Source organism: Prosopis cineraria, unplaced genomic scaffold, assembly GCF_029017545.1.
Source record: "Prosopis cineraria cultivar Desert tree isolate PC_DT_omini unplaced genomic scaffold, ASM2901754v1 PC1459, whole genome shotgun sequence".
Taxonomy (NCBI): domain Eukaryota; kingdom Viridiplantae; phylum Streptophyta; class Magnoliopsida; order Fabales; family Fabaceae; genus Prosopis; species Prosopis cineraria.
In genome coordinates this window covers 19,085-31,301 of record NW_026556784.1, presented here as the reverse complement: position 1 = coordinate 31,301, position 12,217 = coordinate 19,085, and the positions used below count along the sequence as shown (strand labels likewise).

Genomic DNA, 12,217 nt, shown 5'->3' with positions numbered 1-12,217 from the left:
AATGTTGTTAACCCAAACTAGTTTCTTTAGGGAACAAGTAAGTCTAATTCATCAATTACCGAATGGCAACTGGCGATCGTACCACCTAAATTTATCACTATTCCTCTCCTAAGATAAACCCTTGCCAATCCACGATCATGTAAAAATGCATGCTTAACACCACTTAATGTGCCATTATCATTGCATCATGCTTAAGGTATTTAAAATACACATACCTTTACAACATCATCAAAAATCATGTCACATAATCGCATTCACAATCCTCGTATTGAAGAAACAGCTAACTTTCCCATATGAATGTCAAATTGCTATATATATTATAATGTCCATCTTGATATTCCAAAACACACCATAACACTATCATGATAAGGGGTAACAAGGATTGAGTAAATCCTCATATGAAGTTGCCATAATATAAAAGGGTTAAATAAAACAAGAAAATTTAGTTTAAAATTAGGGTTTCTAGAAAAATCCTTTTAAGATGTTTTTAACTCAAACATAAGTTAAAACAATAATAAAGAAGACATGAAAGCATGACAAAGGAAAAAAAAAATAAATAAGGGCAATTAGGTATCCTTCCTAATTTTCTCCATTCATTTGCAATGGATGAAACAGAAAGAGAAATCATCTCACTGTACCATATGTCGTGGCGCACCCCTATTTTCATGATTGTAATAGTCCTTACACTACTTTACCAGAGATCTTTTGGATTAGGCCAACCCACCTCACGACAGCGAAAGCCAGCTTTTTTCAAGATAATACTTAAGTTATTCCTCACCCACCAAAAAAGGTCTTTTAGAACCTTTTCAGATTCAAACCTCCAACCTCTACGACCTTAAGAATGTTAAGGCTAAGTCTGGTACCATTAAGTCAAGTTCAGTGGTGCCAAGTTCAGCCTTAACTTGTTAAGTAAGAGATGTTAGAGAATCAAACTTGGAAAGGCTTTCCTTGCGGTATTTATTGCAGGAGAATAATCTCACATACTATTGTGAGGAAGCCTTGTCTCATGACGCTCTTTTAGGAAAGGTCGTCCCATGTGGGGCTTAGGGGAGGTGTGTCTAGCATTGTGAAAGTTCAAGGGGAGAGGCATTTGGTGAGCTGGGATTGTTACATAAAAAGCACATTTTATGTAACAGTCCTTACCCTACCTCATCGAGGGTTTTTTGAACTTAGCCAACCCACATCACTACAGCGGAAGTTAGCTTTTTCCAAGGTGATATTTGGGTTATTCATTACCCTCACAAAAAAAGTCTTTTATAACCTTCCCAAACTCGAACCTCTAATCTCTATCACCTTAATAAAGTTAAGACTAAATCTGGCATCATTGAGTTAAAAACTCAATGGTACTTGGGTGAGGAATAACCTAAGTACCACCTTGAGAAAAGTTGGCTTCCGCTACAGTGATGTGAGTTGCCTAGTTTAAAAGACCCCAATAGGGTGGGGTAAGGACTATTACAATAATAATACTCTATGACCAACTTTCGAAGCGTGCCGTTTCACCATCCAATATTTGATTCGAGCAATTCATGTGTCCACATGTAGCTACTCAAGCTCTAACTATTAGAAATAGTTTCACAAGAAAAATACTTCACCAATTGCAAATTGGACATTCAGGTGTAAAAAGTTACTTTTTTACTTCAAAACATGCATAAAAGTGTCCAAAACTAAAATCGCTTGCCAGTAGCTAAAGACCACTTAAACTAACCCACAAACCACAAAGCACCTAGTAGAATAGATAGATATACATACATTTATCTTGAATGTAATATAGCCATAAAAACCCTAAATCTCACTAATCAAGTAGATGAATCCATAATTCAACATATTCTCTCTGTGGCCAACCATAAATACATAATTACTACTATATATATATTTGCACTAGTATTTCAGTCTCTTACAACAATTCCCATGAAGTTACATCAATCAAGGTTGAAACATCAAAATAGCATAATAGTTTCATACAAGTGCAAACTAAAAGAATGTTCTAAGTTGGCAAATGTAAATCTCACTCTCACACACACACACACTCGTCGATCATAACTAAAAGATGAGAGTCAACAGACTACAAAACTTATAACTCTCCTAATCCCTTGCATTGTCTTCCTTTCCTTTACCCTTAATAAAACCTTCTCCTATAAAAATATAACTATGAGGGTGAGAACAATATCTCAGTAATTAAATGATCTAATTTATCTACAAGTATGCTAGAAAAGTACTTGAACATATGAAGTGGCAAGTAAAATAATTTTTCAAAAGACATATAGATCACAATTCATAACTAAACAATGCATAATCAAACACTTTACCTTATGTCCTCCTTATTTTCTCTGACTGAATTTATAAACTAAAAATTTAATAGGATTAAGTCTCTGTGACTGAACTAGCCAAACTCATCAATTATAGGAGATAGCCCAGCCAAAGATGCCTTTAACCATTCTCAAACCATAAATTTTTCCTTTTCCAAATATCCAAGGGTCGTATGCCCAATTTATCATAAGGATAGTACGGGGACTTCTAAATAATAAAAAACTGAGTATCAAGGCCTCTAGGATGCCAATAAGTACCTAATGGATTTCATACAACATAACTCTTTTAAGATGAATTCTAACCCTCCCACAATGATCATACTCATGCAATCCAAACAAACATAATCACATAACAACTAGTTCAAGCTACTGAAAGCAATTTCAATTTGTAACCAATTTCACCAATATATACATATCTATATAAATTTATAGGTTTCGGGCATAAAAATAATCTTTCATATATATTATCCTACTTCACATAAACTTTTCAAATCACAAATTAACATTTGTATTAATACATTGCTAATTTTAAACAATAGAATATATTTTGCAAACTTACAATCATTCAAATCACGCAAGTAAGAGGATTAGATTATCTAATTACTTCAACCCTTTTGTGACAAAAGGGTTGCGATGGCAAATATCAACCCCTATAGCCTCCACTAGCTTAAAGGGTCCAATCAATATTTAATCTATAAATTAAACATCAAGTATCAAAGTACGACTCTAGTAAACACCCCCTTTAGGCTAAAATTCCTCTTTAATATAAATCTAACTAGCATCCCATAAATCTAGATAATACTAAATTATAGCCCGCATTGCTCCTAAACCTTTAATTTAAACTTAGAGTTCGCCTAAACCGTAGCTCAAAATTTCAAATCATCATAAAATCATCAAGCTTAAGTTTGGAAGCTTAAATTAACTCCCTATGGCTTCATCTAAGCCAATAGGTTCTTCCATAACCTCCCTATAATAGAAAACAACCTTCCCAACATCACTCAACATTGTTAGTGCATGGAGAAGGTAGATAAGATGTGGGAGAGGCTTACCCAACAAGAATCCAACTCAAAATATTTCCTAAATACGTTGATGTTATGCCCTAGTAGAGACAAGGTGAGCTCCTTCTAATTTTTCTTTCTTCGTTTCTCTCTTTTTTGTTTCTCACGTGCCAAATTTAACAAAAATCAAGTATGTCCATAGCAACACATCTACCTTCGCTGAGACAAAAGCTGGGCCTCACATTTTTTAGGTCTACTCTTGAGCCCAACAACCTAAACACCATTATAGTCTTCTTCTAAAGCTGTCCAAAAATCAATAAACCAATTAGTCGTCCAGAAACACCATTAGTTCAATAAATGCTCTAATTTACCAATTTGCCCTTATTAACACTTTAAATTCCAAATTTTGAAATTTGAGGATATTACATATATCACTTTAAATAGCATAACTCTTTAGCACAAAATCTCATTTAATCACAATTTACTCAAAATCACATTCAACCATTAATTCCAACAGCTACATTTGCATTTAAACATACCAAAAATATAAATCATTTCATAGTACTATGAAGAATAATTTCACATTTTCAAAACAAATTCTCAAAGCTTTATTATCAAACAAACAAGCCTATGCAAAAATTGAAATTTTTCCTAATTACCTCAAATATTTGAGAGGTCAAAGGTTACCGATCAACCGAACTTGTTTAAACTCAAGCCTAAAGCCCTATAGGTCTTTAATAGGCCTTAAAATGAACTCCCCATTGTAAACCCTATAACTCAAAAATGGAGTAGAGAAAGAGAAATGATAGAAGATGCTTACTTTAGTGATTAAAAGCCCTTAACCCCCTCAAAAAAATTGCCAACATACTCATGCCCTAGCAAAGAAAAATGCAAGCCTTCATTCTTCTCTAAAGTTCTCCTTCTGATTTTCTATAGCACGAATGTCACTTTTAACTCAAATTGGCGAATGGTGTGGAGAGGCTTGTCCAAATTTTTGTTCTCTAATTGGGCCAAGGTGGCTCAATTCCCTTCTAAGCTCGATCCCAAGGTTGTGAACAAACCTGATAGGTTCATTAACTAATTCTAACCATCCTTAAATTAATTAACATATAAATTCTCATAATTAGCCTGAATTTAATCCTTTAATTCAGAATTTAAAATAAGGATGCTACAAGTTGTATGATAAATTATATTATTTACTCCATCATTAACAAATTTTATTTTACAATTTTTATGCCACGCATGAAAAATGTTTAATTCAATTAAAAAGACTTCACAAAACCAAATTAATGTCTAGAATTTTTTGGTATGCAAAGAGTAATTCCGAATCCCATGGTTTGACAATGGATGAAAGATTAAGAAAGAATCATCAACATTTAAAAATATATATTAAAAAATTTATAAAAAATTATTATTTATAAATCATGAATAAAAATACAAGTCTTTTCTTACCATAGAAGTCATATCTAAGTCATGAATAATAGTTTATTATTCAAATAGCTCATTGGAATGTTTTCACATCCAAATAGTGTAGTGGTGTAAGTTAGTGTAAAACCATAATTTAATGGGATAATAGCACTTAAAAGACTCTAGATAAATTTACATCTAAAACCTAATTTATTGTAAATTGATTTTAAAAGCTCAAAGACCTTATATGCAAATATGTTTTGCAATGAAAAATTCCATTTGCCCCTCATTTAAAATGTTACAAATTTCTTACACGATATATGAACAATAAAATGTCCCTACATAACAACGAGGACGACAATCCCACATTTATACACAGGTTTTCTCTGGAAAAAAACTTTTTTTTTTTGTTTCCCTTCATTTTTGGTACCTTCTAAGATATTCACATGCACCTGATATGCATGGATCCAATGGTGACAGAATACAAATGCTTGTGACAAACAACTAAAAAGAATTCAACCCTATGTTTCCTCATATATATATATATATCATATAAATATTATAAATCATAAACATTTGACATGCCTCACAAAACTCCTCAGACCCTAAACACCTCCCCCATCATCACATGTATTTTCCCACACTTGTCGAAGGTAAAAATCTAACACAAGAATAAATCCAATGAATGCATCAAGTTTCTGGGGAGCAAAAACAAGGGGGAAATAATAAAACAAAGGACTGATCTAAACAGACCTAGTTTCATCTCAATACCCAACTATATGACTTGTTTTAATCTTCTTTTTTCCAACTTTGTTTCATCAAAAAGGGGCCAAAACCCACCAGAATGCTAGCCAGCAAGAATTTGTGTTAGCCCTATTATTTTATGTAGCTGCTGCATTGGTCGAAATTGAAATGTACTGGACGTCAACGACAATGAGATAAGCGCTTCTCAGCGACCTGTTTTCGCGCGTTTCATTCCACTAGAATTGAATGGAGATACACTGCCACTTGGTCCAGGACTCTCCTCTCTGAAATTTGAATTCAGCAGTGCTAGTTCACGCAATTGCTGCCTCTTAATGTAGTCTTGTGACTCATCCTGCATTTGCAAGCTTCACATCTCAGAGAAAACAGATTGACACAGAAGCAATAGAGAAGAGAGAAAAGGAAAATGCAAGGCAATTGAATCTTGAGCATGTTGTACTTGCTCCCCTAATTTTATTTATAAGTTACTTTTAACATATTTCACCGGAATTAAAGAAGACATTAAAACTAATTCACTCCATCTAAAATTTAACAAGTTTTCAATTTTGACCCTACTAAATATACATGTTTTAATAAATATTTTTCCTCTCCAACATTTAATCAAAATTAAAGGGGAAAATTTGTAATACAAATTTAATTATATGACTTATAAATAAAGCAAAAAAAAAAAGAAAAAAGAAAAGAATCTTCTCTCCCTACTCTATAAATAGTACATTGACATATGTCTGAACATATACTCCCTCTAGTCCTATGCACTTGACAAATATAACTAACTTCACCGGCATTAAAAAATGATAGTTACATCTTTAAACTTGTTAAAAAATATTACCCTCATCCCAAATTATTAGACAATTTGAAACAAGATTATGCATACCAATAAAATTCAATAAAGACACTTTACTTTTTCGAAACAAAAATATAAAATTCCAAGAATACCGTTCATTTAATATAACTTCAAATCCACAGTCACTTCAATTCTCTTTCCATTTGAAGGATAATATTGAAAAAGTATCATTAATGAAATTGTATTTTTGTCAAATTGTTTTATATTTTGAGACAACAAAATGCCTTCAACGTTGTCTTGTAATTTGGGATGAAGGAAGCATGTAATTTTCAATTTTGTCCTTCTTTGCAATTAATAACCACAATAAATTGTTGCCTCAGAATTCAAAGTACTTACAATTTGTTACACTTATCAATCATAAAAAAACCCTCAATTCCCATAAACAAAAGAGACCCTCAATAAATAAATAAGGGGTAAATTTGGGGAAAAATTAATTACTCTAACATTTCCCTATATTAAGGACCAAGAAGAGCTCGGAAACTTTACCCTCTAATTAAGACCAAAGGAAGTATGCAAGCTCTGTACACTAATTGAACAAAGTTGAGTCCTAATCAACTTAACTAACAGAGAATAAGTTAACCAACTTCAGATAAGTTGACACAGGAACAATTTTCCATAAATGAGATCACTCAGCAAACTTCTATGATAGTAATTTAACCTACAAACTGATGTTTCCAGAAAAGAAAAAAAAAATCATGACATCAATATCCAGAGAAAGCAAGAGGACAAAAGTTAGGTGCAATTTTTTTTTTTTGGGAGTATTTTTCCAAGTCCCACATTGGATCCAAAAGTCTGAAAGTAAAATTTGATTTTCAGACAAAGTAGAAATGTTTAGAACTTTAGATAAGGGAAATATTAGTTAGAATAACATTTCTCCTATTCTCACATCGATTGAGAATTTAGGCAATGATTTGATTAAGAGGTTTGGATATCACAACCAAGCATAGGATTAATGGGTGTAACCGGGGTCTCAGATTCCTGTGATTTGTGAAGAGGATGTTACAATTTGTTTTATGTTCAGAATTACATGTGCAGAGAGGGTTTCATGATCCTTTTGTTTTTATTGGAAAGCATAATAAACAACTACCCATGGAAGTTTACTAAGGTTTGGTCAAAATTAAAAGTCCAAATTACGATAACTAAAACTAACTAGTGTCTTAACATTTGCTTGAAAATTTAAAAGCTTTGATGTTTTAGTGTACACTTCTCTCCATGCTCGACGAAGAACAAAAGCACGATTATCCTTCATATCACACACGGCTGTAAGAGAGAGTGCTTACCACAGGTTTGAGCAATTCTTCTATAATTTCTTGTGCCTGTCTAAGCCTTAAGTCAACAACACTTGCAGGTAAATCAGCCTCAATCAAAATGTGTAGTGGTTCATTGAGATGTTCATAGCCTGGTCTTCCTCTTAACTTCTCTTCCTGAGGATAGACAGAGAATAAAATATGATTAAGCACACAACAAGAGTCATTTTGAAGGCACCATCTTTCTCAGCATTTTCGACCATTAGACTAGGAAAATCGATATCCAGCTGTTCATTACCTTGTCTGGATCCTTTATTGATCCTTTTCCTCTAATATACACACGGCATCCTGTACTAACTTCTACGCGTTTCAGTGAGTTGCCTCTAGGTCCCAGAAGTCTTCCGACAAAGTTGAACTAACAAGAAAAAGAGCTATATACTTTTAGCACATGTAGATGATTGAACCTCCAGTTTCAGAAGAGGTAGGTATAGTACAGTTAGTGTATGATCAAGCATTAAAAAGACAAGCCGTGTAATTGAAATGCGTAAAGGCTCACATTGGGGTATGTATCTACTGGAATTTCCAATCGCAAGATCCTCTTAACATTGTTCGAACTAGGACTTGCAGGTGCTCCACCTTGCCAGTCCATTGTCATTCCAGTCGGTCCACAAAATCTCTGATTAGCAAAGAAGGTAATGTCACTTCAGGTGTATAGGAGTTCGCACAGGGCATAAGATGAACATGTTGAAAAGTGATGAAAAAATGACAGCCTTTCGCTGTAAAAATCAATTCAGCATTGCTCTTGCAATCCACAAAATCTCTGCTTTGCAAAGCAGGTAAAGTGAACCATTTGAGAAACCAAAAAATTATAACAACCTTTTGCTACAAAAATGGATTCTGCAATGAACTAGTATTCCAAACCTTGAAGACCCTATAACAGAATTTTTTAAGGGTTTGCTATAAACAGTAAGGCAAACAGCAATAAATCAAAATGCAGAGTTTCACTGAAGGAGGCGGTGTCGGTGTCTTCTTCAGGTGATATGGCACAATTTTATGGCTAATAATATGATCAGACGATAACTCATTCTTAAATTTGGCACTTTCTAACCTCATGAAGTTGTTAGCATTAGAAACAATCATGAGAAGAGAAGCATTAATCTGCCAGCATTCTCAAACCATATGCAAATACAATATTAAGTCAATGTATTAAGCATTTCTTTATTCACGTATATTTTTCAACCTCCGCAGCCTTTAGACTTCTTTTCTTGGGCAGAAATATCATTCAGAAATTTAAAACTCAGATGTCACTGGATTCTCAAATGACTAAGGCATAGAGGGAATTTAAAATTATAAAGGAATTGTAGTGAGAAATAGATTTGGATTTGAATCAAATCCAAATTTATAATTTTTTATATATCCAAATGAAATCCAAACGCACCATTAATGTATTTTAGATGTTGAACATGAAAATAATGCAAAGGTCACCTATCATTTATCATTCCTTGAATTTCAAGAACTTTCATCAAATTATACCAACTAACCAAAAAGCCCTTCTTAATTATGTATTTTCATGCAACAGCTATTAACCACAAAGCAAGACTAGCAAGTAATGTCCCTAAAACTCTATCTCATGGACCATGGCAAATCATTAGTATTATAAAAGGTTGAGTACAAGAAAGAAGCATAACATGTCATGAGTTGTATACTTCCATTATAAGAACCCATATTGTTGGGCTCCTGTAAAACATAAAGCTTTGGAAATGTATGATTGGAGGATTTAAGTTAACAATGAGAATTCCTGAATTTCACAGACCATGCAATAACAGAGCAATTAAAAAGGGATGAAAAAAAAAATAGACTTGCTCATTTGCATGTACAGATGATACTTACATGGTAGTGGCAAGCATATGTAGAGGATATTATAAAACACAAATGCAGAAGTTACAAGCTTAAAAAGTACCACCTCCTGGGAATTCCAGCCACCTAATCCAGTCCCAGGGACATTTGATATAAGATTTGAAGAAGCCATAGGACTCGGGCTTCTATTCCGTAGCCTGTCAAAATCACCAAAACTTTGGTTGGACATCATTCCAGAAACTCTCAATATTTCTGCACATAGAAAACCAGTCTCATGAGAAATTGTCAGGCGCTATATAAAATCATATTCAAAGAATGTAGAAGGACCTAACTTACGATAAAGAAAGAAGGGAGAAAAAGAAATGAATAGATATTGAGTTATATCGAAAAATGATCACGTATAAGCAGATACAATTCAAACTATATCAGATTGAAAGAAACCTAGGAGTCGTTTTCCAGCTCCTCCAATCTTAAAGAAGATTGCTAGTTGATCATTGATAAAACACAAAACGGTCAGGAGAAGTCACTTGCCCTAAATTTCTTTGAGCAAGAAGGTTTCTGGGCAGTCAAGTATTCTAGTGTTGAAGGCCCCATCAACCTACATTGTATTGAATGAGATTCTTGACCTTTAAGCCCAAGCTAAAAGTCAAGAGAAAAACCATGCCAAGTCCAAAGCCTGTACAGAATCAATCAAGGAATGCCAAACACTTCACGGAAACTTCAAACTACTTGCATAAACTACAGCAACTCCCTTTAAGTTTCTTCTTCCAGCCACCAAAAGAAACTGCTCGAAATTTCTCCAAAACCAACCCCAAAAATAAACACTATTCATTCAGACTCAGAAATTGACAAAAATGCATCTTGGAAATTCCAGCCTCGCAATCAACAGTTCTACACACTACAAATAATTGGACGGTTCCAACATGTTGCTTGCTTTAACAGAAACAGCAGAGGTACATTTTGATCAAGGCAAGCTAACTGAGGTGATTCAGATGTTGAGACATTATAGAAATAGGGATTAACAGGGATTTCAATTTAAACTAAACTTGAAGCTATTCAAGTAAGTGGCGAAGAGAATTGAGGCAGCACAATGGATAGTGATAGACCACAAGCAAAGCAATCAATGTACGATTAAAGCGTCCGAAAGCAAGAAAAACTGGAAATTAAGATTAACAAAGATAAAAACCGATCTGAAGAAGAGGACATGAGAAAACGAAAGAAATGTAGAGATCCACGAAAGTGAGGATTAGGGAAGAAACCTTGATTTAACAACCGACTGCATATCGGAAGCACTTGAACGAAGGGTCCAAGCTTCTGATGCTCTGCTAGCAACTCCGACAAGTACTGACTGCCACAACAACAAAAACAACCCAAGAAAGTAAAAAACAAAAAAAGACATCACCTTTTGAATCAAATGCACAGAATTTTTTTGACGAACTGGACCAAGACTGTGCCTTTCGCACCCTACTCGATGTTTCATCAAACATTCGCAAGCAACCTACCTATCCACATCCGGAGTGCTTCTAATCTGAGGAGAAACCGCTCTAGCGTGAGAGAAGTTGGGATTATACAAACCAGACATGGGATTTTCAGTCTCGCTGGTTCAGCTCTTATCAGGGAATGAAGAAACAAGAAAATCGAAAGGAGAGGATTCAGGTTTCAGTCGATGTGGTTCTTGTTGCAGAGGGCAAATGAGAAACAGAGGAGCAGGAGGAAGAGAAGCAATAAAGGGGTCGACAGAAATCTGTGAATTTTACACGGAGGGAGGCAAATCATTAATTATTTTTCTAGCTTTTTTTTTTCTGTCTCTCTCTATTTTTTTTTTCTCCTTTTTTTATATCCCGCTTGTCCACAAGCTGTGTGGTGCAGGTTGTGAATGACAACAAAAGAAATACAAATATATTAAATAATTAAAATGGGGAAGCGATGGACTGCAAGTGGAAAGTAGTAGGGGTTGATTTTGCAGTGACAAAAGGTTTTGACAGTGAGCGAAAGCCGAGGAGGAAATGAGGGAGAAAGAATTTACAACGTAGTACAGTGTTGAGACGATGAGGTCAGAGACACTGTAGAAAGTTAAAAAGGCATGTGTGGTCATGCAAGCAGAGCAGAGAATCTAGTGAGGTTCCATGCTAAATAGACGGCTTAACTATACAATAGGAAAACGTAATTTGACAAAATGATTTTTTGAATAATGGGGAAACTAGCATTTTCTATTTGAAAAGTAAAAATAATGTAAGATCTGAATTCTTAACTGCAATAATCAAGAATTCAACTCCTATCATCAATATCAATATGTATATAACATGTAAAATTTTTTAGAGTTTCAATTTCAATAACATCCTTTTATAGGGTTTACATTTGTTATAAAATTTAAATAACAAAATAAATATAAAAATTAAAAATCTGTTGAATTATCATCTCTTCCTTCTAATACACAAAAAGACAGTACTATCTAATTTTTTCTCTTAAAAAACACTAGTTATTCAAATAACTAAAATTTCGAAAAAAACTAACTTTGTATATATATATATATTAAAACAATTATTTTTCTTTAAAAAATTTGTATTCAAGATATCACTTAAAAATAAAAAATAATGGTTTTTTTTTCTAAACATAAGAGGTAAATTCTATGAGATATCTCCTTTAAATAAACTTTTTTCAATTAAATTGTTACATATACAAGAGTTGAGATTTGAAATCCTAACCATTTATTTAAGTGACTAAAGACTCTATCACTCATACTAACTAAAATAATAGATTTATTGATCAATCAATACTTTCTTGTTAGCGCTCGTT

At 33.6% G+C, this 12,217-nt stretch overlaps 1 protein-coding gene across 1 annotated transcript; it reads right to left on the bottom strand.

Moving 5' to 3' along the window:
• Positions 1–5,216: 5,216 nt before the first annotated feature.
• Positions 5,217–11,192, bottom strand: LOC129300163 (KH domain-containing protein At2g38610-like). Its single transcript, XM_054938693.1, has 7 exons — positions 10,924–11,192; positions 10,681–10,769; positions 9,528–9,673; positions 8,121–8,240; positions 7,863–7,979; positions 7,598–7,741; positions 5,217–5,807 (listed from the first exon to the last, which is right to left on the bottom strand). Exons 1-7 carry the CDS (start codon positions 11,001–11,003, stop codon positions 5,661–5,663), a joined length of 843 nt encoding a protein of 280 aa, XP_054794668.1. The 5' UTR covers positions 11,004–11,192; the 3' UTR covers positions 5,217–5,660.
• Positions 11,193–12,217: the final 1,025 nt, after the last annotated feature.